Source organism: Clupea harengus, chromosome 23 (assembly GCF_900700415.2).
Source record: "Clupea harengus chromosome 23, Ch_v2.0.2, whole genome shotgun sequence".
NCBI lineage: Eukaryota > Metazoa > Chordata > Actinopteri > Clupeiformes > Clupeidae > Clupea > Clupea harengus.
Window position 1 is genome coordinate 6,789,880 of NC_045174.1, and position 21,463 is coordinate 6,811,342.

Sequence of the window (21,463 nt, forward strand, 5' to 3'; positions counted from 1 at the left end):
TCCAAATATACCATTCAGCTCAAAATCTATTAACATTATCCATGTACGCACACAAATCTAGATGCCAGAGTGGGAACCATGGTTACCATCGTGGGAGTAAGTAAGATATTGTCATGTACGGGCATGTTTTGGGAAGCATATTTACAGGCCTTAAAAAAAAAGATCTTGTGATTGCCGTAACTTTTCAATGGGAGATATAGATACATACAAGAGCTCAGGACTGGAGCCTGTGAGGATGGTCATGGAATGCATTTGAAATGTTAGATATCACCATTCTTTCCTTAACTTCCTTCTTCATCTCTCTTTTCAGGAGGAGTCAGTGTTAAAAACTGTGCGGTTGAAAAAGGAACATGTGAATGTGATTCAGCAGCTGGAGCAGACTATTGAGGACCTGCGGACCAAAATAGCAGAGCTGGAGAAACAGTATCCCTTACTGGATAAGGACATTAGCACAAAAGACCAAGAATGTGGTGGGGAAGAGGGCTTTTTGAGAGACATGTGTGATGTGGACCTGCAGACTGAGGAGGAGGTTCGGCTTAACAGCTGTCTAGAGGCCAAATCGGTCCAAACATCACCATTGGAGGAGGGCTTAAGATTTGCAGTGCCTTCAAACTCCACTCTGACCTTCTCCCCTCACCATCTCATGCCAGGGCCTGCACCAGGGTTGCCTTCAGACCAAACCATCACACCAGGCGTCTTGTGCCACTGCCAACAGACTTTACCACCACCTCCTCCACCTTTACATCCGTCTCTGTCAGACTCTTTAGCAACCCCTCCTCTTCCAGTAATTAGACACCCACCACCTCCGCCACCTCCACCGTTGCCAGGGATGGGACACCCACCACCTCCACCACCCCCACCCTTGCCAGGGATGTCACCACCACCACCACCACCCTTACCAGGGATGGGTCCTCCACCTCCTCCACCCTTACCAGGGATGGGACCTCCACCACCCCCACCCTTACCAGGGATGGGACCTCCACCTCCTCCACCCTTGCCAGGGATGGGTCCTCCACCTCCTCCACCCTTACCAGGGATGGGACCTCCACCTCCTCCACCTTTACCAGGGATGGGACCCCCACCACCACCACCCTTACCAGGGATGGGACCCCCACCACCACCACCCTTACCAGGAATGGGACCCCCACCACCACCACCCTTACCAGGGATGGGTCCTCCACCTCCTCCACCCTTATTGGGGATGGGACCCCCACCACCACCTCCAGGCATAGGTCAACTCATACCCCAGACTCTGTCCTTTGGTTTGGGACACCTACCCCCACCTTTGCCCCTTGGCATATATGCTTTGGGCATGCAGCATGAGAAGGCACCTCGCAAGGGACTAGTGGAGCCACCCAGACCCATGAAGCCTCTGTACTGGACCAGGATACAGCTTCATGAAAAAAAGTAATCATTCAAAAAGGATTTTTTTTAAAACTGTTTTTACTGACTGCCAACTGCAAATAGCTCATATGGTTCCATATAATGTCATGTATATGGAGCATCTGTGAGTAAACTGTATGTTGCCATTGCATATGATTCCATATAATGTCATGTATATGGAGCATCTGTGAGTAAACTGTATGTTGCCATTGCATTTGCAGTCCATTGAGGGTCATGGTGGTGATGCAGCAGTTGGTTTCAAGAGCATATGTTCTGATGAACGCGGCTATTTGCCCACCTAATGCAAGTGACTGCTCTATACAAAACTGCTTGCCATGCTTTTTCTGGAGCAGGACCATGATAGAATTCCCTTTTATTGTTTTTATTTGTCAGTGACTTAGTAAGAATCAGCCACGTCATTGATGAGAAGAGCAATTCCTTTATTTATTTAGCCATATACAAAGACATGATCTATACATGACTACAAACTGAGTCAATCACTGAATTTGAAGAAGCGATTCACCAAACTGATTGATGTTATTCTCTCTGTTGTCCACCTACCCGCCCGCAGGGACCCCAGTCCAACTCCTCTGGTGTGGGACATGATTGAGGAACCCAGTGTGGACTTCGATGAGTTCGTGGACCTGTTCTCCAAAAGTGCTGTGAAGGAGAAGAAGAAGCCGCTCTCAGACACCATTACTAAATCTAAAGCCAAACAAGTGAGTCCCCTGCAGGCCCCAGACTCAGTCCTTATAGTGGATGCTCCCTGATGTGTTCTAATACACAGGCTAGGTTGTTGGGTTTGACTACTTGCATGTGACCGTGACTGGTTTGGGCGCTGTGGGAAGTCCCCAACCATTAGCACAAGGAATTTAACATCTTTTCCTACGTGTAACTAAAATTACTAAAAACCCTGATCAAAATCCTACTGGGAATATGTGGCACTATTATCATCAACCTAGAAGATTTATTTAAATTCTACTAAATACATATGCAAACAGTACATTTTTGTTTTTTTATTTATTTAGTTGTTTTTTTTTACATCCAAAGGCAGGATATACTACCTTGGTAGGTTACATGTTCTAAAGGCAGTATATACTACCCTGGTTGGTTACATGTTCTAAAGGCAGTATATACTACCTTGGTTGGTTACATGTTCTAAAGGCAGGATATACTACCTTGGTTGGTTACATGTTCTAAAGGCAGGATATATTGGTTACATGTTCTAAAGGCAGGATATACTACCTTGGTTGGTTACATGTTCTAAAGGCAGTATACACTACCCTGGTTCTTTTCTTGCCTCTCAGTGCCCCCTACTGGCAGAACCAGCACGTTTTTTGAAAACCTTCAGGATGTGATGTCAAATTAGCACTTTATTTTCAATTATTTGGTTTCATTACTTATTACTTATTTGGTATTTTATTTTGGGATATAATGAATGCATTACCAGTTGTTTTATATGCAAAAAGCAAAACCTTTAAATGTAGAGTCAGCCTTTTTCTTGGATTTTTCTTGGCTATTTTGACAAACAAACAAATACATGTGCACCCCATATGATCACAATATGACAATTTTTATTAGTATTATTACACACAAAAATTGTCAGATAAATGAACCATTGCCTTTTGAAATGATTCTCATACTGTTTTTATATACTGATACTCCCAGGGATGTTTCGATCACTTGACTTGACCCCACGCATGTTGCAGGCATGAGCCATTTGCTTTGCCATCGGGCTGCTCACAGAACACTGGATTATTTGTTTAAATCATATACTGGATATTTAGCTGGTGACATGAGAAGAATACTACTAAAATAACAATTACATGTTTTGTAAAATGACATTTACAACATTTTCCATTTTCCTTTCTCTCAAATTTCTCAGCAAAACACGAATACCACTTGTAGGGGGAAATAGATTTATAAATGGTTTGTATGCAATATGGATGCAGCATTCTATGCAGTATGTTTGCAATATTCTAACAGTTATATGCAATATGGATGCAATAATCTAGCAACAGAATACATTACAACTCGGGCATGGAATCAGGGGTAGTTTGTAACACAATGATTTGACCAGGAGATCCCAACCTTAGTGAGAGCATTTCATTTAATTGCACAGCCATTCATGAATCTTTCTGCGCTTTCTGTTCTCAGGTGATGAAACTCTTGAACAACAAGCGTTCTCAGGCAGTCGGCATTCTGATGTCTAGCCTCCACCTGGACATGAAAGACATTCAACATGGTGAGCAAATCCTGAACAGCAATCTCTACTGACTTTAAATCTAAGGATGGGGCAAGGTGTTAGCAATGCCTAATATGTGAAACTCAGAGCTAAAAAGTCTAAATCTTGAAATAGCTTTTAAAATAGGCTGTGACTTTTATGGGGCATTATGTGATCCTACACTATATTCAGTCAGTAGTTGGTGAAAGATGATGCTGTTCTTGGAGGAATCTTTGGCGTTTCATCAAAGTGGTCTCCTTGGTCCAAGTTAGCTTGCAGAGAGTAAAGCACTCGGGAAGATGGTGACGTGTAGTACAATAAACTCTCTGATGGCACGTTCACAAGTGACGAGAAAACTCTTCAAATGTTCTTACAGAAATACGTAGGGTAGAATTAACATATCAACACAATAGCGTTATTCAATTATCCACAAGTATCCGTCTGGAGGAAATGTCAGGCATGTATGTGGGAGGATTTCCACAGCCTTCCACGCACCTGGACAGTCCCAACTCTTATGTCAGAATGCTGTTCATTGACTTTAGATCAGCATGCAACACTGTGATCCCCTGGCTTAGCCAGCCCTATATAAGCACATCCCTCTGCAATTGGACTTGGGACTTTCAGACTAGAGGTCCATTTATAGTCCAGGCGACAAAAGTGTTGCTCGACAAAAGATGATGTAAAAGAGACACAATTTGTGTCTTTTCGCATTGTTGATATGGATCTGGCTAGTTAATGTGTTTAGCATCCTATGTAGCTAGCTAGCTAGAAATGACACGTTCTGCTCTGAGCCAGTTTGTCATCAGCGACGACCCAGGGAAGCCCCCAGGTACTGCCCCGTCACCAGACATTCTTCATGTTTGTTGGGGCAAAACATGTTGCCTTAACGGACCGCTATCTGTTAAGTTAGACAGCCTCTCCTCCTCCACTCTCACCCTGAACACCGGTGCGCCACAAGGCTGCACGCTAAGCCCTCTTCTGTGCTCCCTCTTCACCCATGACTGCGGTCCTGTACCTGGATCTAACACCACAGTCAAGTTTGTAGATGACCCCACGGTGGGAGGCCTGATCAGAGGGAATGATGAGACAGCGTACAGGGACAAGGTCCAGCACCTGGACAACAACCTGGCCCTTAACACCCATAAGACCAAGGATACTGTGGACTTCAGCTGAGCTAGGAGCCACGCACACCCCCCATCTTCATCAATGGAGCTGTATTGGTAACTTTATAAATAAAGAATCTACAGGGGATCTATATAGCCATGGCAGGCTTTTTTTAAAGAAGAGGCACTGTAATTCATGGTCAAACCATGCGCTGAGACGATGTTTTACTCTTATTTTTCTTAACTAGGGCATGCTTGTTAACAATGGCCCTAAACAGATCGCAAAACGAATTCCATACATCAATTTCAAAGGGGATCAGACTCACCCTAGACCATTTCACATTGGTCAGATCAAATAAAAAGGCTTGGATGTTGACATTTAAAAAAAAATATTTATAACTGGTCCGACCAGGCTGTTTAACAGGACAGTTTGTTCGAACACTGGCAATAAAACGGTGATCACCAATATCACTGCAAAAAACACCAGACTGATACATATGGGGCGACAGTGGTACAGTGGTAGAGAAGTCGTTTAGTAATCAGAAGGTTGCTAGTTCGATTCCCTGTCGAAGCGTCCTTGAGCAAGACACTGAACCCCTAATTGCTCCTGATGTGCAGTGTGCCATCAGTGTAAATGTAAAATGTAAAATGTGTATACATTGTAAGTCGCACATATGTAAGTCGCTTTGGATAAATGCGTCTGCTAAATGACTAAATGTAAATGTAAAATATGAGGGGTTTCTGAGGATAGCATCAGCATGGCCTTTTTCAAGGTTTTTGGTATCAAACCTAGCAGGAAGGAATGTGATCTGATGGAGCTTTAAGGCATCAGACTGCTGCAGTCTTCCATCAGGTGGCTTAAGCATGTCCCAGTTGAGATCACATAATAGAATGAGCTCTGATGAAGTGTAACGGTTCTATTGCAGTCAGGGACGGAGACGGATTTGCAGCTTTCCAACTTTATTCTGTTATATAAACAAACAACGGTTGACTTACGCAGCATTGCTCAGGCATATCTCTTCTGTCTGGCTATAAACAACAACACATTAATCACACAAAAGCAAGCCAGTGCACGAACAATTAAAACAACAATGCACACATAACACACACATTTTGGCATTGGAGCAACATACCTGTTATATAAACAAACAACGGTTGACATACGCAGCATCTGCACAAGTAATATAAAATACAAAATACAACAGGTTCAGTATGGCTATTTATATTCTATTATTATTATTATTATTATTATTATTATTATTATTTATATTCTATTATTATTATACTATTCTATTAATATTTAGCTAGCTAACGGAACGTGGGAAGTTCCTAGCGAACTAGCTAGTTAATCACAGTGTGTACAATGAACCTCGTGTTCAAGTAAAATAATACAATCAAACTTTCTGCCCATTGACAAACTTGCTTTACAAACCAACACAATACATACTTATTATAGAAAATACACGTTATATGTCAAAGTTCTCGACATTCACTGCATCTAGCTATCTAAAAATGTACAAATTGTGATGGTCAAATTGCATTATGGACCTACCGCTGACAGGCATATCTCTTCTGTCTGATTATGGCAACGGCACATAAATATATCTTGCAGACCTGCAGTACGTCACATCCCCAAAGGTGGCTTCAAAACACCAACACTAATAAAACACTCTTATTTATGGCGAAACTCACACTCTATTTACATTAAATCTATTTACATTTATAACTCCGTTACAGAAGGCTGCCAGGGTATGGGGCTGCAGCTGATGGGGACGATAACAACCAGCCACTGACAATGAATAGCTATTTGATAGCTTAATGTTAATAACTAATAAATCAAACTGTTCTGGAATGGATTGGATGATCGCTAGGGCCACAGAGCACTGTAGATGTTCTCTCCCCCACCCTTAGAAGATCTGTAACCTGAGGTAGTAGAATTTCAACTATCTATTTTTGGTAGTAAACGTCTTGTATTATTGATGTGCGAGATCCTGTGCATACTGTAAGATCTAGCATCACTTATGTTGTGGTACTTAATTATACCTGTAGGCCTACTTATCTATGAAAAATACTATTCTTTTGCATTTCTGGTTAGATACTGTTTTTTTAACCTGTAATCTGCACAATAACAAAGTTGGATCTCATCTAAATCCTCTTTTATTTCTTCTCCTTAGTTTGTGAGTGTAGTTATTTTATAAAATTAATTCTTTTAAAGATTTAGTTATTTGTAATTTCCTCTCTTTTGATTTTTATTTGATCTTATCTTGTGTTTTTGGGTTGTTGCTCTAATTTGTACAGCACTTTGTTGTTTGCATGTCCCATAAATAAATATGACTTTATGTGACTAAAATAACACAATGTTGTTATTCAAGAGAATGTTCTAATTTAGTGACCAATAAAATCCTTATTTTCTTTTCTCTTTGGCAGTGTTCTCATTGGTACCATTAACTTGTTAGCACCTTGTGCTGATCAGACAGAACTGTCATAGTTGAAGTGGAATCAATTGAACCTTCTTCAGTTGTTTCATGACAACTACCTTGTGGGTTGAAGTATATCACAGTCGGATTAACCCTCTAATTCATTTAACGTTATGGGGTCTGTAAATCCAATCCTCTGGATAATGGTATCCATGACAACAGTAACCACAGAAGAAACTCCATTTCATGTTGAGTTCTCTGCCAACACTGTGAATTATTTTTGTGTATTGTGATTTGAATTGAAAGGTTGCCTTTGAATTCAAATATAGGACAGGGCCTTTATTGTACAATATTGTAAATGTAGATTAGGATGTGACTATGGTACTTCGAAATAATAATTGAAAGGGTTTTAACAAGCTAAATTGTGTCACTCCCCTACCCCTGAAGGACCAGGTACTATGAACCCATGAACTAATTTTAACCCAAAATAAGTAGACATCTGTGACTGCTGCCATACAGAGAATCGAACAGCCAATGCAGTTAATTGCCATTCGGTTCATCGCACAACCATTAAGCTGCTTACCATTATGCAAAGGGACAAGGGGCCCTCTGCTCTGGTAGAATGACACCAAATCCTGTGGGAAATGGTGAAGAAGTATGTCCAAATCTGCTCCAAAGCTGTCAGGTTTGTAGATGGAGTATTTAACCCTGGCCAGAGGTCTCAAGTTAAAACGAATTCATTAGTGGATTAAACCCAAGACGAGGCCTCCCAGTAATGATCCAGGCTTACTTGGTGTTGGTTCGTTTTCTTTTTATCTTGTCATAATTGTGTTGTATCACAAAGCTGTGAAGGGAAGGTTTTACATTTGAATAATAATATATATGTATATGTAATATGTTAGTCTGTTTATTTGGGTGTTGTTAAGTATCTGACATCACCAGATACAAGTGTGCTGTTAGAATGAAGGGTATACCCAACTCTGTGCATGGGACATTGCCACTCTACTACCATCAGTATACTGATTTACCCACCCGTCGCTCTGAAAGTCTTTCACTAATTATACTGCTTTCTTTGTCCCTCCTGTCTAACAGCAATACTGAACCTGGACAACACTGTGGTTGACTTGGAAACTTTGCAAGCTCTTTTTGAAAATGTAAGGATGAAGTAACACACACACACACTCACGTACAAAAAAACAATACAAGCATACACACACCTGTTTGCAAATATAACTGTAAAGATCAAATCTTCTCCTGCTCTGCATTTGTATTTAAATAATTTGGATGTGTAATATTTGGGGAACATTCTAGAACAAAGGACATAATCAGATGTGCAGAAGAAAACCAATACACTAACACTAACGTTACCATCAATAACAGCACATCTCCCAGGAGATATCCGTTCAATTAAAGATAGGTGCTTTTGAATAAATAATTAGTATAATCGTCAGAAATGAGTGGGCTTTGATAGCCTGGGTGGTTATTTATGAACGCGCCCTACAAAGTTGAGACAAAATCTCATTTTTGTCCTTTCTTTGGCTGCACCAACAAAGACTGACTGGCCGTTTTTGTTTTTCACAGAATGATTCTCTTAAATCATCTAAACTGAGTACACCAGCATGCATCATGTTGTAATCTCATGTTATCATCTTTCACTTAGAGAGCCCAACAGGAAGAGATGGATAAGATTGAAAAGCACATCAAGTCATCAAAGGGAAAAGATAGCGCAAAACCTTTGGACAAACCAGAACAGTAAGAAGACTGTTTTCTCCAAAACTCTTCGGCATACAGAGACTAGAATTGCAGTTATTTCAAGTTTGAAAGGATCATGTGCTATAAAAGCAACATTGGTTGATCATTTTAGTGAAGTGGAAGTATGTTTTGGGTGGTTGCATGTCAGTTCTCTACATTCCACGATAACATAGAGAGTATTCACCAGGATTTTGAGATGACCTTGGAATGGTTCCTTGTGTTCCTGTTTAAGTGCCCATGTGGTTCCTACGTGATGAACTGCTTATCAGATCTTAATGTTGCTGTCTTTTTAAGTACTTGTTTTATATCCCTATTTTAGGTTCCTCTATCAGTTGTCCCAAATCCCCAGTTTCTCAGGAAGGGTGTTTTGTATCCTCTTTCAGTCAACCTTTGCTGAAAGCATAACTTCAATCCACCGCAAGCTGGATATCTTGCAGAGAGTCTGCTCAGTAAGTTCTTCTTTTCTGTCTACCGCATAGTATCATATTTCAAGTGAATATTGCATCGTCTGTAAATTTCATCCTTCTCATCTTTTCTTTCTTTCCCCCTCCATGTATCCGTCTATGACTGGTTGTTTATGTAGAATCTACAAAAAGGTTCTGGGGTGATGAGGATTTTGGGCCTTGTGTTAGCCTTTGGGAACTTCATGAATGGAGGGAATAGGTCTCGAGGCCAAGCTGATGGTTTCTCCCTGGACATCCTCCCAAAACTGAAGGATGTGAAGACCAGTGTGAGTAGGCCCACAGACCATGGAGCATAGATGTGTCACATCTTTAAACATTATTAAACAAATGTATGTTATATACTGACTACTGTAAATGTAAATGTTTTCACTTTGCATTATGTGTCAAAGAACTCTTTTGCAGTTTACTGACTTGCACACTGTAGGCGGTGCTCTAAATAAATGGCTGATGAGTTGATCCTGGGATAGTTAACAATTGAGCCTTAAGGCACCAGATCAGGCTGGTATATTACTGATGATGATAATAACAAGAAGAAGAAGAAGAAGAAAAGAAAGAGGAGGAGGAGGAGTGGAAGTAGTTGTACTGGTCCTGTTTTTGTTTGTTTGTGTGATTTATTTTTGTTTCATTTAAAACAAATAACCAGTTTTCCTCCTCTTTTAGGACAATAAAAGCAGCCTTTTGGCTTACATTGTGGCTTACTACCTGCGGAACTTTGATGAGGTACCTATTACTGCTCTGGATATGTTACTTTTGGGATGTGGGTCAGAAATCCTGTGAAAAATGCAGCTTCTATAGGTTGATGTCACTAAATACATTGCCACAATAAATCAGTTACCAAGCTAGCTAGCGCCAACATGGCTGTTTTTGCAAGGGATATCATATCGGGTGGAGTTTAGCTTTATTGCTCCTTCAAATGAGCTTTTCATTAGATATTGTGTTGCTAGCTGTCTGGGAGGCTATTCAGTGAGGATTATGGAAGTGGAAGCACCTGTATTTGTACTCTGGCTACAACAGTATGCCTGATACTCTATTTGGCTCTGTTTGATCAGATTTGTCAATAATGTCGGAGAAGCACATGTTCTAGCCCTATACATGTTTTGGTAAATCATTGTTTGTACTAAGCCTTCTGTTCTGCTTCAACTGCTCCATGCTCCATAATAATTTGATTGGATGCTAAATAGAAAAGCCTCTCTCTCAAGCAAAATCCAGCTGTAGGTTTTAAAACATTTTGCATTATTTTTATGGTTGTCATTTCTTTGGTACACTAACAATTGTATGTGTGTTTTGGGGTTTTAGGATGCCACCAAGGATGCCACCAAGGATGCCACCAAGGATGCCACCAAAGATGCCACCAAGGAGACACGCATTTATCCTATTCCTGAACCTCAGGATCTTTTCCAGGCCTCCCAGATGAAATTTGAAGACTTTAAAAGGGACCTCTCCAAGTTAAGAAGAGACCTCGTAGGTAACGACATCTTTATGTAAATTATAAAGGAGTTTTGTATGAACAGTTTACTTGTTTAAGTGGGGTTGGCAGTTAACAAGCATACAGTGACTAAATGGTAAACACTGACCATAGAATAGGGTCATTCCCTGTTACCCTTTTAGATCACCCAGTGGGTTAACCCTCTGGAGTTGGCAGCATCGTTGGTGATCCTGAGAAAAATCCTTTTTGGTTTTAGTAATTTCAGAAGAAATTCACTTGTATGTGTAGGATCAGCCTTAGTAAAGTTACAGATGATATAAAGATTAATAGATTCTTACCCTATCTTTTCTGCTTTTAGCATGTACAAAGGAGGTGGAGTCAGTGTGCAAAGTATCTTCAGAAGAACACCTGCAACCCTTCAAAGACAATATGGAGGACTTCCTACAGAAAGGTGAAAGAATTGTGTCTAAGCACCTGCCATGCCCACCTCACTGTTCCAGCACAGCAATATAATGTGAGAATGAGAGAAAGAATGTGTAGCCTTGGTGCCCTGTGGCCTTGCTAAAACTCAATAGCATCCTCTTAGATTTGATGTTGAACAGTAACAGTGTATTGGAGGAGTCGACAAGTAGAACGTTTCACAGTTTTCCCAGGTGAGGACGATACATTTTCACACTTCTGCTCTGGGCTCAGCTAGTATAGGAGCTGTATTCTTGAGCCCTAAGGATGTGTTCTTTTTAATGGGGCAGTGTCCACGTCTGACAGTAGAGTTTAAAACGTAGTTCTTTTTAATGGGGCAGTGCCATTTGGCGGCGTCTGAAGTGCTTTGACGCCAAGGTTTAGAACATGGCTTTGTTTCTTGAGCATCAGTTGATGATTCTTAAGTTATCAGTCAGTTCTCTCGTTTTGGTTCCTTCACAATGTGGGAAAGTTGATGATGATGATGATGATGATGATGATGATGATGCTGCTAACAGGTCCTGATACCAAAAGAAGATTTCCAGTAAGAGGGGTTCCTGGCAAGAGGTGTTTGGCCAAGATGGTTAAAGGGACTTATTTATGTAAAGTAATATCCAATTACACATGAGATGCTAAAGCATTATGCTAATGAGGAATATCTGTTTCTTCAGAGGTTTGGGGTTTAAAAGATGATGTGGGGTTGTTAACTGTTATCACTATTCATTACCTGACCAATGGTATGACTTTGATCCAGCACCTGCTCGGGCAAGTAATCGTGTAATAAGCGCAATAATGTATAGCCCACCGGTCAGTATCAGAAAATAAATTCCTTCAAGACAAAACAAGGCAAGATTGTCGTCCTGTCGGGATTGATTTCCCGATACTGACCAGCGGACTACACATTATCCCTTACTTAACTGACATTCTAAAGAACACATCACAATAGTAAATTCAACCAAGCCTTGGTATAAGTCGAGGATAATGGCTGCCAGGGTGTCCCGTTATACAATATTAATGGACGAGGCGGAGGCAAAGAACTCACACTAGCGGTTTCTTACAACGGTAAGGAGCTTCCACTCCGAAGTTTTTCTGGTGTTCTTTTGTATTCCTACAAAAACCAAATTATTAGTTAATTCCAATTCAAGTAATTTGCTTTCACAGTCTGTGAAATTCTTGTGGTGCTTAACTTTATACACCTTAAGTGTTGATTCTGTAACAGACACGTGGACATAGAGGTCATGAGAAATGTAAAAAGCTATCCAAACATGCTAGAGTCTATAGATTTTGCATTTGTTTAGAAAGAGAGTTGTGTATAGCATGTGTACATGTTATGGTAATGAAACATGATGTAAACCTCATGTAAACAGCCATGTTGTTTTGTCTCTCTTGCAGCAAAGATTGAGCTGGAGGCTGAAGAAACGCAGCTGGGAGAAACCCACGGGATGTAAGAAATGTTTAAAGAATGTTGAAACATATGTACAGGACATAAGGGATGGATTTACTTACATGTATGAAGTCATGTATGACATTTATAAGCATGTACTGTTTATACGAAAAGCAAGCAAAGACAGTTATTTTGAAAGAATGAGTGATGTTTAAAATTCAAGTATTTATGGGTTTGTTAAAGCACTGTTAATGGCACTTAAATAAATAAAATTCAATAATTTGCTTACTTGCTTAATTTACTCAACATACATTTGTAATTCAGAAGGGAACTTATACAATACACTCTAACTCTAAATCAAGATAAGGTGTATCAGGACCTTTTTTTCAGGCACTTGAAAATAAATGTATTTTTAGATCACTGAATAAGAACTAAATAATTAACTTTGAGATGATGTACTTTTTATTCTTTTTCAGATTCTTAGATTTAACGGTCTACTTCTCTGTGAAGGCTAAATCAGGGGAAAAGGAGGTTTCACCCAACGCATTCTTCTCAGTCTGGCACGAGTTTTCGACTGACTTCAAGGATCGTTGGAAGAAGGAGAGCAGAGTATTGCTTCAGGAAAGGCAAGTCTTCCTCGTAACTGTTTTGTATCATTCGTGGGTATGCTGTTATATTTTTATGTCTGTCTTCTGGGGTTTCATTTCTTTAAAAAAGTGCTCTTTAATGAATGTGTATGGTCATAGAAGTCACAGGGCCCTGTTTGAACCAGGCGAGGTGTGGGGCGCATGCTTTAGGTTTGGGGCATAGCCTACAGTGACATATGGGGTCAAGGGGCATCAAAGAGTGCAATTCATCTTCAAAATCTTTTATTTTTTATTAACTGAAATTAGGTGTTATTTTGACAGCCCTATCTGATATACTTTTTTCTCAGGTCTTTTGGGGATATATTAAATCATTTGAACATTTATTGAAAGGGAAACATGTGAAGTTTAGAGGGGAAAATCACTATTTGGAGCTGTTAACAACTCATAGAGGTAGCCGTGGTATAATACCACTTTAGTACCTGACGCCTTCATGCAGTAGAGCAGCTCTTGGTTGGAAACTGGACTGATATTAGGACTGATATGATTTGTAGGTGAGCAAGTCAATCTATCTAATAAAATACAGTGCATTCAGAAAGTATTCAGACCCCTTCACCTTTTTCACATTTTGTTAATCATTTCAATTAAGAAAGAGGCTTCGATCTGGCCACTCGCCACAAAGCCCAGATCGGATGCAGTGTTGTCCCTCTGGAAGTTTCTCCCATGTACACACAGGATCTCTGGATCTCAGCCAGAGTGACTACTGTGTTGTTGGTCATCTCTCTTAAGGCCCTTCTCCCCTGATTGACCACCGTGTTGTTGGTCACCTCTCTTAAGGCCCTTCTCCCCTGATTGACCACCGTGTTGTTGGTCACCTCTCTTAGGCCCTTCTCCCCTGATTGACCACCGTGTTCTGGGTCACCTCTTTTACCTGACTCTTCCAAACTTCTGTTATACACTCTGCTCTTGGGAACCTTCTGTTATACACTCTGCTCTTGGGAACCTTCTGTTATACACTCTGCTCTTGGGAACCTTCGATGCAGCAGAAATGTTTTTGTAGCCTCCCCCAGATCTGTGCCTTGACATAATCCTGTCTGAGCTCTGTAGGCAGTTCCTTCAACCTCATGACTTGGTTGTCGCTCTGATATGCATTGTCACTGTGCACTGTGAGACCTTATATAGACAGGTATGTGCCTTTCCAAATCACATCCAATAAATGGAATTGACCACAGATGTCCAATCAGGGTGTAGAAACATCTCAAATATGATCAAGAGAAATTGGAGCAAAGGGTGTGAATACTTATGACAATGTCAATTTTAGTTTTTCCTTTTTTATACATTTTAAAACATTTCTAAAATCCTGCTTTCGCTTTGTCATTATAGGGTATTGAGTGTAAATTGAGGAGGGGAAAATGAACTTGATGATTTTAGCATAAAGCTGAAACATTACAAAATGTGAAAAAGTGAAGAGGTCTGAATGCACTGTATAAAACAGTCTGTGTGTGTGTGTGTGTGTGTGTGTGTGTGTGTGTGATAGTGTGAGTGCGTGTATGTGTGTGTGTGTATGTCTGTAATAAGCACTGCCTGCTGTGTATGCTGCTTATGCCAGTCTTTAAATGTTTTTGCCTGAACATGCACCATGTGTTTAAAATTAGATCTTATCTGCCAAATTGGAAGTCATTTAATGTGGGGATGGCTGGTTAAATGACCCAAATCTTTTTGTAACCCAGGTAATAAAATGAATACTTAAATGGTACCTTTAGCTTCCAGTGGTTCGATGCGGGTGTCTGATAAGACTCTGCGTCAACAAATATATATTATCTGTGTAATTTGGAGTCTTCACTGGACCAGAGCTATCTTAGCAGATCTGTCTCAAGATGTACCCTCCATATCATATTTCTCAAACCTTGTGCATGACTCCTTAGACCTACTCCTGTGACCTCCTCAACTGAGCCAGAAATTTTACATAAGTATTTCTTTAAAACATCAAGTGCATAACCTGGTGAAGTGATGGCAGGAAGAAGCCGTTTTTCTCTTAATTTTAAACATTTGTGAAACAGTGTTTCTTGAGGATTGAAGGGCAATTTTCTTTTGCTTGTGGCATGTTTACTCCTTTCTGAGAGTTGATAAGTTTACAGAGTGGAAGACGACGCGTGTTCTCTGGACCGGGGCATGTTTCATTATGGATTCAGAACATTAGCTAAAGACACACGCCACTTCTGCTATCCAGATGCTGTTTTGGGTCTCAAATAGTTCACCACTGCTCCACCAACTATGACTAAAAAGTGTAATAGGTTTTTATGTTGTTTATGTTGTCAAAAAATGAAAACACATTAAGACACTACTGGTGTGTTAAATTAAATGGTTAACTGATCAACTAGATGTGCACATGAATTTTGTGTATGCATGGCATCGGGATTACATTTTGTTTTATTTTAGACAGCTACTTACTCCACCTTTAAACCATCAAAGGCTTGTCTTGCGGTCTTTTCTTATTGTCCCGTTCTTTTATTCTGTTTGTGGAAGTTCAAGAGTAGAGAAAAGCTGTAAAGTTGTCTGATACACTTCCATGGAGTATTGGAGAAATCAATGTCTTACGTAGATACTGACTGAACTAAATGTGAGGAAATCAACAAGTTGGCTCAACCTTTCCTCTCTCTGCTTTCTTCCTCTACCTTCTTTATAGTGTTGTCACTGTCTTTTTCTGTCGTTACAAACTGAAATGGCTCTTTATGGCTGTCAAATTTAACACGTTCATTTTTGCAATTAATTTAAATATTTAACACATTACAAAATAACGTAATTATCACCACTATCTGGGTTTTGTTACTATTTCTGTTTGTGCATATGTAATGGTTAAAATAGCTGGGGGCATCTAACTCTGACACGGAGCTTAGTTGAATTCACAAACTTGCAAGTTTATTGAGCACTTCAATTTACAACAACCCAACATTCTAACTACCGACCGGCTGACCTAGTGGCTAGCTTTCTCCAAAGTATCTACCTCCCCAAAAGTCTGTCTCCATTCTTCTCTGCTTCTTCCATTTAAAAAAAAAGTACTTACAAACTTTATGTGCTACACATACAACAAATATGCCTTTCAAGCTGACAGTCCATTTTGATGGCCTGGATGGTTTTATTGTAGATCTGTGGTTCACAGGGGAGAATGTGTGTTCAAAGTTTAAAAAGATGCTATTAAACAATAGTATTTTAATTTAGATATACTTCCTTTGTGTTGATTCTGCATCTTAAAATCTTTATTACAAGCTTCAGTCTTAAGAAGAAGAAAAGCGATAAATCGCAGAAAACAAATTGTGTAATTAATTAATTAGATGCAATTTAACATGGAGCAATGGCAGAGTTGGCATTTGCTCATAATAATGATTTGAATATTCATTTTGTGGCCACTGCATTGTTATTGGTTAAGAATTGTGGTATTCAGATATGTGTTCCTTCTTGCACTGAGGTTCTAACCCTATTCAGATATATGTTCCTTCTTGCACTGAGGTTCCAACCCTATTCAGATATATGTTCCTTCTTGCACTGAGGTTCCAACCCTATTCAGATATATGTTCCTTCTTGCACTGAGGTTTTTCTTGCAACTGTTTCCTCTAGAGTGAAAGCAGCAGAGGAACACTTCAAGCAGGTCAAGGAGAAGGCCAGCTATAGTGTCAAACCCAAACATGCTTCTGGAATTGTAAGTCTTGTTTTCCATAAATAAATAGTAATGATGCAGGTTAATTCAAATGGTATAGTAGTTTATTGTAAGATATTGTATTTGTTTTGTTTTACTCTCCAGAAAGCCAAACTGGGAATTGGGAAGACTTGATTGATTTAAGAGAAAATGAGAAACCCACCAACAGTGAGTATGGACTATAAACCCACTGCTGTTCTACCTGCTTCATCAGAGGAGTGTTGTGTCTGATTTAGGGATGTCACGCCTCGTTGTGTGGAATGCAACAACACCTACCCCCATTTCAAGCTCACAAAAGAACACTTCCAGAGCAGAAACCACATTTTATCATTGAAACCCACTCACAAAAGAACACTTCAGAGCAGAAACCACATGTATCACTGAAATTACCACGGAGACACTATGTGCTCTGGAATCCTCCTTGTGTGTCAGCCCAGATATGTTGTGTATATTTTGCAATCCTTGTTAAAGCAATATTATTGTGTGTGTGTGTGTGTGTGTGTGTGTGTGTGTGTGTGTGTGTGCACGCGCGCGCTAATGTCACTGAACAGGTAGAGGGAGGTGGGAGACTGACAGAGGAAGAGAGAAAGAGAAAGTGGAATTCCAGTTTTACTGACATTCATAGACTATGATTGGACAGTGTCCAGTGGAGCCTTGTTTCAGTCCCCAGGTTTTTAATGGAAAGTGAATGATTAAATGATTTAAATGATTTAAATGCCCTTGTCTGATTAAAGAATGCACCACCTCTACCAGACTTAAGTCATTCTATCCCTCATGCATATTGAATCTTAGTAAACCAAGGGGAAAGCACACTTAAGTCATTATTATCTCCACTGGTCCAGAGAGAGGGCCATTTCTTTCTGTCTGGTATGTTGTCCTCTGCTGACAGAGGCGTTGAAATGCTGGGGACATTCAGGACAAACGCTTTACAGTATGGAAATGTGGAATGCTTATCATACCCTTTTCAAAAATGGTGTCAATTGATCTTAGCAGTCTTAATCAACCAAGAGCTTTTAGTTGTACTGGAGACATGTCCTACTTGAAAGTGTTCATTTGAGCAAGTGTGCTGCATTATGTTTGTGTAAATTAATTTGGCAAAATACATTTTCATTGACCATGCTTGACGTTTTGCCTAAGATGTATGTAAAAAAGGCATCATGATCTAATGTGAAGTAGAACATACTGTGTAATACACTTGTAGTACTTACTTTGTACTTCCAGCATGTCAGTTTTGCGTTACAATTGTCACTCGATGAATAATCAAAAAGTTCAGAGTTTATTCCATGTGCAATAAATGTCTGTATATTTTTTGTTTTAAGAACAATATAATATAATGTAAAATAAAAGGATAAATAAAGTCAACATTTTATTCTGACTCTTGTGATTGTATCTCACTTGGAAGTCACAATAGTTATGACAGTTTATGAATATTTCATGTTTTTCATAAACTCTTTTTGAACACAGGCCTGTGAATGAAATCAAATGTATTCAGGAAAGGTTTTCACTATGAGCAGGAGGGATGTGCTGATCCACGGGATGCAATGTGTTGTTTTCCTGTCTGAGTGTCTGTGGTGTTAACTTGCATAACAGATGTTAAGTAGGAGCTTGATGTTGACTGCTGCACATTATACTGTGTATATCGTAATAGAAGGCGTCCTCAATATTTGCTGTGTCTAATCAGAGATGTGGTTTACCAAGGTCTTTGGGTGTTTTTGTGTATCATACTAATCATACTAAATAGCACAAGCCAAATCCCACCTCACCGCTCACTTGACTTGCTTAGGCTGATGGAGATACACCGGCACTGTTTGACCCGCTGGATCTTGCGATGACGGAAGGTTGGCTGCAGTTCTGGGCAGTCCAGTTCTACTGTGAGCATGGTGAACTTCTGTGGCTGGCAGAAAGCACAGCTCTGGAAGGATTCCTGGTCCTTGATATGCCGTGGGATGTAGAACGAGTTGCACTGGCCGTAGCAGAAGCGATTGATGACCGTGCGGCTCAAACAGCCCTCCTCACTCACAGTCTGCCGCAGGGCCTGAGTCTTACACCAGTCCCTCTTCAGGTACCTGCGCTCCGTCACCACCAGTGCTGCCCGGCTCGAGGCCAGAATGTCTTGTTTATTGCCATGCGCCTGACGGCTAGAAGTGTTGCCATGAGTCTTGTAGAGTGAGGGGATGGAGCCGTGTGGGCGGTGTGTGCGTGCACCAGCGGCTGACAAGCCCAGAACCACCACCAATAGAACCATACAGTTCATCCTGGGCAGAAATATCGGAGTCCTTCTGTGAATCAAATGGGAAACATCATACATTTCACAGAGAGAAGGTGCATTGCGATAAGTACTTCTGTCACAAATTAACTGGAATAACGGGGGACACACTACATGGAGCGGACGCACACACACACACACACACACACACACCCCTCCCTCAAACTGTCATCATTTCCCCACATCATTGGATTCAAAGTGCAGGAGTTGGTAGATCTTAATTTGAGTAATAGGAGCACTGGGACAAAAATAATAGAAACACATAAATTGTAAACTAGTGACCAGACAAATGTTCAGATGTGCTGATCCACATAATGTAATGGATATCAGCTTTGGGATTTGAAATGAGATGTGTCATTTCTTATTCTGAAAAACAGTCACATGCTCACTCACTCATCTCAGAAATATGTCGGCCTTAACTCTTTGTAGTGTGTTGTTTGTCATCTCGTCACTCTAATTCACTTTCAACATTCCTTTGATGCATATTTGTTAAATGTCACTACAATGTAAGCCACAGAATGTGTTTTGATCTATAAAATTAAAATCAAATTAATTTCCAAAGGAAAGGCATATGGCAATTGTTTCATTCATTACCGTGCCATTCGGATTTCTCATTAGATGTCATTGTATAGTTGTATTAGAGGTCATTGTATAGTTGTTTTAGAGAGGTCATGGTATAGTTGTAACTCTCATCTCTGCTGCTGGTATATGGCAGCAGTAGGATCATCTCCATGGATACAGGATAGTAACATTGTCAAATAATTTTCATTTTCATCACACTGCATATGATTCTTATATTCAAGTAGACTGTAGCTGTAGCATGACCACCCCTAGTGAATTAGTAAAGACATTCAAAGTTCAGCTTTATTTCTTATATAATTCAGTACAAAGGATGCCCAGTTGATAAACACAGAATATAAAACACATTTTTTTCCCCTCTCCCAAATCCTTTACCACACAAGCTAACAGTGCAAGGTGGAGCAGTCACCAGTTCAGTGAGAAAGAATTAATCGGATCATTAACCCTTTCCTATCCTCCCGCTGCACCAGAGACCGAGGGAGATCTCAGACACACATTACTGGAATTAACACAAACTTCTAAACAAAATGGCAAGTGTAAATTGTACATTTATTTGAATCATGCTATTTTGCATATACTTTAACTTAATTACGTTCATGCTCTAAACAGTCACACTGATCATTATACTTGAGTTGTCATTGTATTAGGGGTTAGAGGGAAAGTTGCTGTTTATCCCTGAAAAGTCAGTCAATATTGGGAACAAAACGAAAAGAAATCAGAGCACTTCCACAACACTCCAAGCAAAATGTGTAAATATCTCTTGTACATGTGTTCATGTGTCCCTTAGAGTGGTGAAGGCACCGCACTTCATTATCAAAAGATACTGAATGGCATTTTACCTGTGGTGAAGGTTGATCAGGCCAGGGTGATTTGGATGAAGCTATTCCAGTAGAGGTCCTTAAATTAGACGTGTGTGCGCTTTTGCAGCGTCTGATCCTCTGGTGCCATTGATCTGCTTCTCTAGTACTGGACTAGAGGAGGTGTGCCTTGATATCTCCGTCTCCCCTTTAGCCCTTTAGTGTGCGGCTCCCTCTGGTGGTTGCATGTGGATGTAATCGGATCCAGCTTTGGCCCCAAACACTTTCACACACACAACTCTCACTCTATTTGGAAATGGAAATGGAGGATAAACAAACTGTTCCTGTTCGTCTGATTCTCATTAGAAGATTTGGAGTACATCATCTCCAGACTTTGTCAGCTTCTATAACCTATTCTAAATGTGTAAAATCACTTTTAATGGAACAAGTAGAAATAGTCTGCACTTCTTTCACTCTATACAGCCCTTTAATGTAACAAGTACAAGTACTGTGCACGAGACCTTCCTCCACTTGATTTGGCTGATCAAATATTTTTGTTCCTGAACTGCTACATGCTTTTCCATTCTAAATGTTTCCACGTAGGATATTCCGGCGTCCTCGCTTACAGGTCCTCGTTCCTCTTAATAGGTCAGTTCCTCCACAAGCATGTAATGAAATGACACGCATGTCCTAGAACTGTGTCCGGGACACACACCAGAGGAACGAGGAGGCATGAAAGGTATCGATTGGGATCTAACCTGTGTTATGTTGTGCACTCATCCTTGGCCATACTGACAAGGGTTTCTACACTCCTTTTCCTTACCCGGGTTCTGTCCAAAGTAATGAGTTTTTCCTCACAATACTCACTGATTATGGTGTTACAGAAATATAACTGAAAAAACGAGCTCAAATAAATGATATGATCCCAATG

At 40.2% G+C, this 21,463-nt stretch overlaps 2 protein-coding genes across 6 annotated transcripts in view; one reads left to right on the top strand and one right to left on the bottom strand.

Annotated features, from left to right (window-relative positions):
- Positions 1-18,265, top strand: part of fmn2b (formin 2b) — a 37,692-nt gene extending 19,427 nt beyond the window's left edge. For 3 of the 5 annotated variants that reach the window (XM_031560831.1, XM_031560827.1, XM_031560829.1), the window contains 14 exons: positions 311-1,407; positions 1,955-2,102; positions 3,541-3,628; positions 8,220-8,281; positions 8,788-8,879; positions 9,199-9,328; positions 9,463-9,609; positions 10,004-10,063; positions 10,640-10,808; positions 11,128-11,220; positions 12,621-12,672; positions 13,089-13,238; positions 16,812-16,893; positions 16,996-18,265. In XM_031560831.1, the coding sequence (XP_031416691.1) occupies positions 311-1,407; positions 1,955-2,102; positions 3,541-3,628; positions 8,220-8,281; positions 8,788-8,879; positions 9,199-9,328; positions 9,463-9,609; positions 10,004-10,063; positions 10,640-10,808; positions 11,128-11,220; positions 12,621-12,672; positions 13,089-13,238; positions 16,812-16,893; positions 16,996-17,025 (2,400 nt within the window). In that variant the 3' untranslated portion in view covers positions 17,026-18,265. The remainder of the gene's footprint in view (positions 1-310; positions 1,408-1,954; positions 2,103-3,540; positions 3,629-8,219; positions 8,282-8,787; positions 8,880-9,198; positions 9,329-9,462; positions 9,610-10,003; positions 10,064-10,639; positions 10,809-11,127; positions 11,221-12,620; positions 12,673-13,088; positions 13,239-16,811; positions 16,894-16,995) is intronic. The other 2 variants (XM_031560828.1, XM_031560830.1) reach the window with 2 other exon arrangements.
- An 87-nt stretch (positions 18,266-18,352) lies between these two features.
- Positions 18,353-19,445, bottom strand: grem2b (gremlin 2, DAN family BMP antagonist b). Its single transcript, XM_012814526.2, has one exon. The coding sequence runs from the start codon at positions 19,196-19,198 to the stop codon at positions 18,650-18,652; it is 549 nt and encodes a 182-aa protein (XP_012669980.2). The 5' UTR covers positions 19,199-19,445; the 3' UTR covers positions 18,353-18,649.
- Between the last annotated feature and the right edge of the window lie 2,018 nt (positions 19,446-21,463).

What these genes read in the sequence shown, in the direction of transcription:
- grem2b (XM_012814526.2), bottom strand. Translation starts at nt 19,198, where the DNA reads ATGTATGATGTTTCCCATTTGATTCACAGAAGGACTCCGATATTTCTG.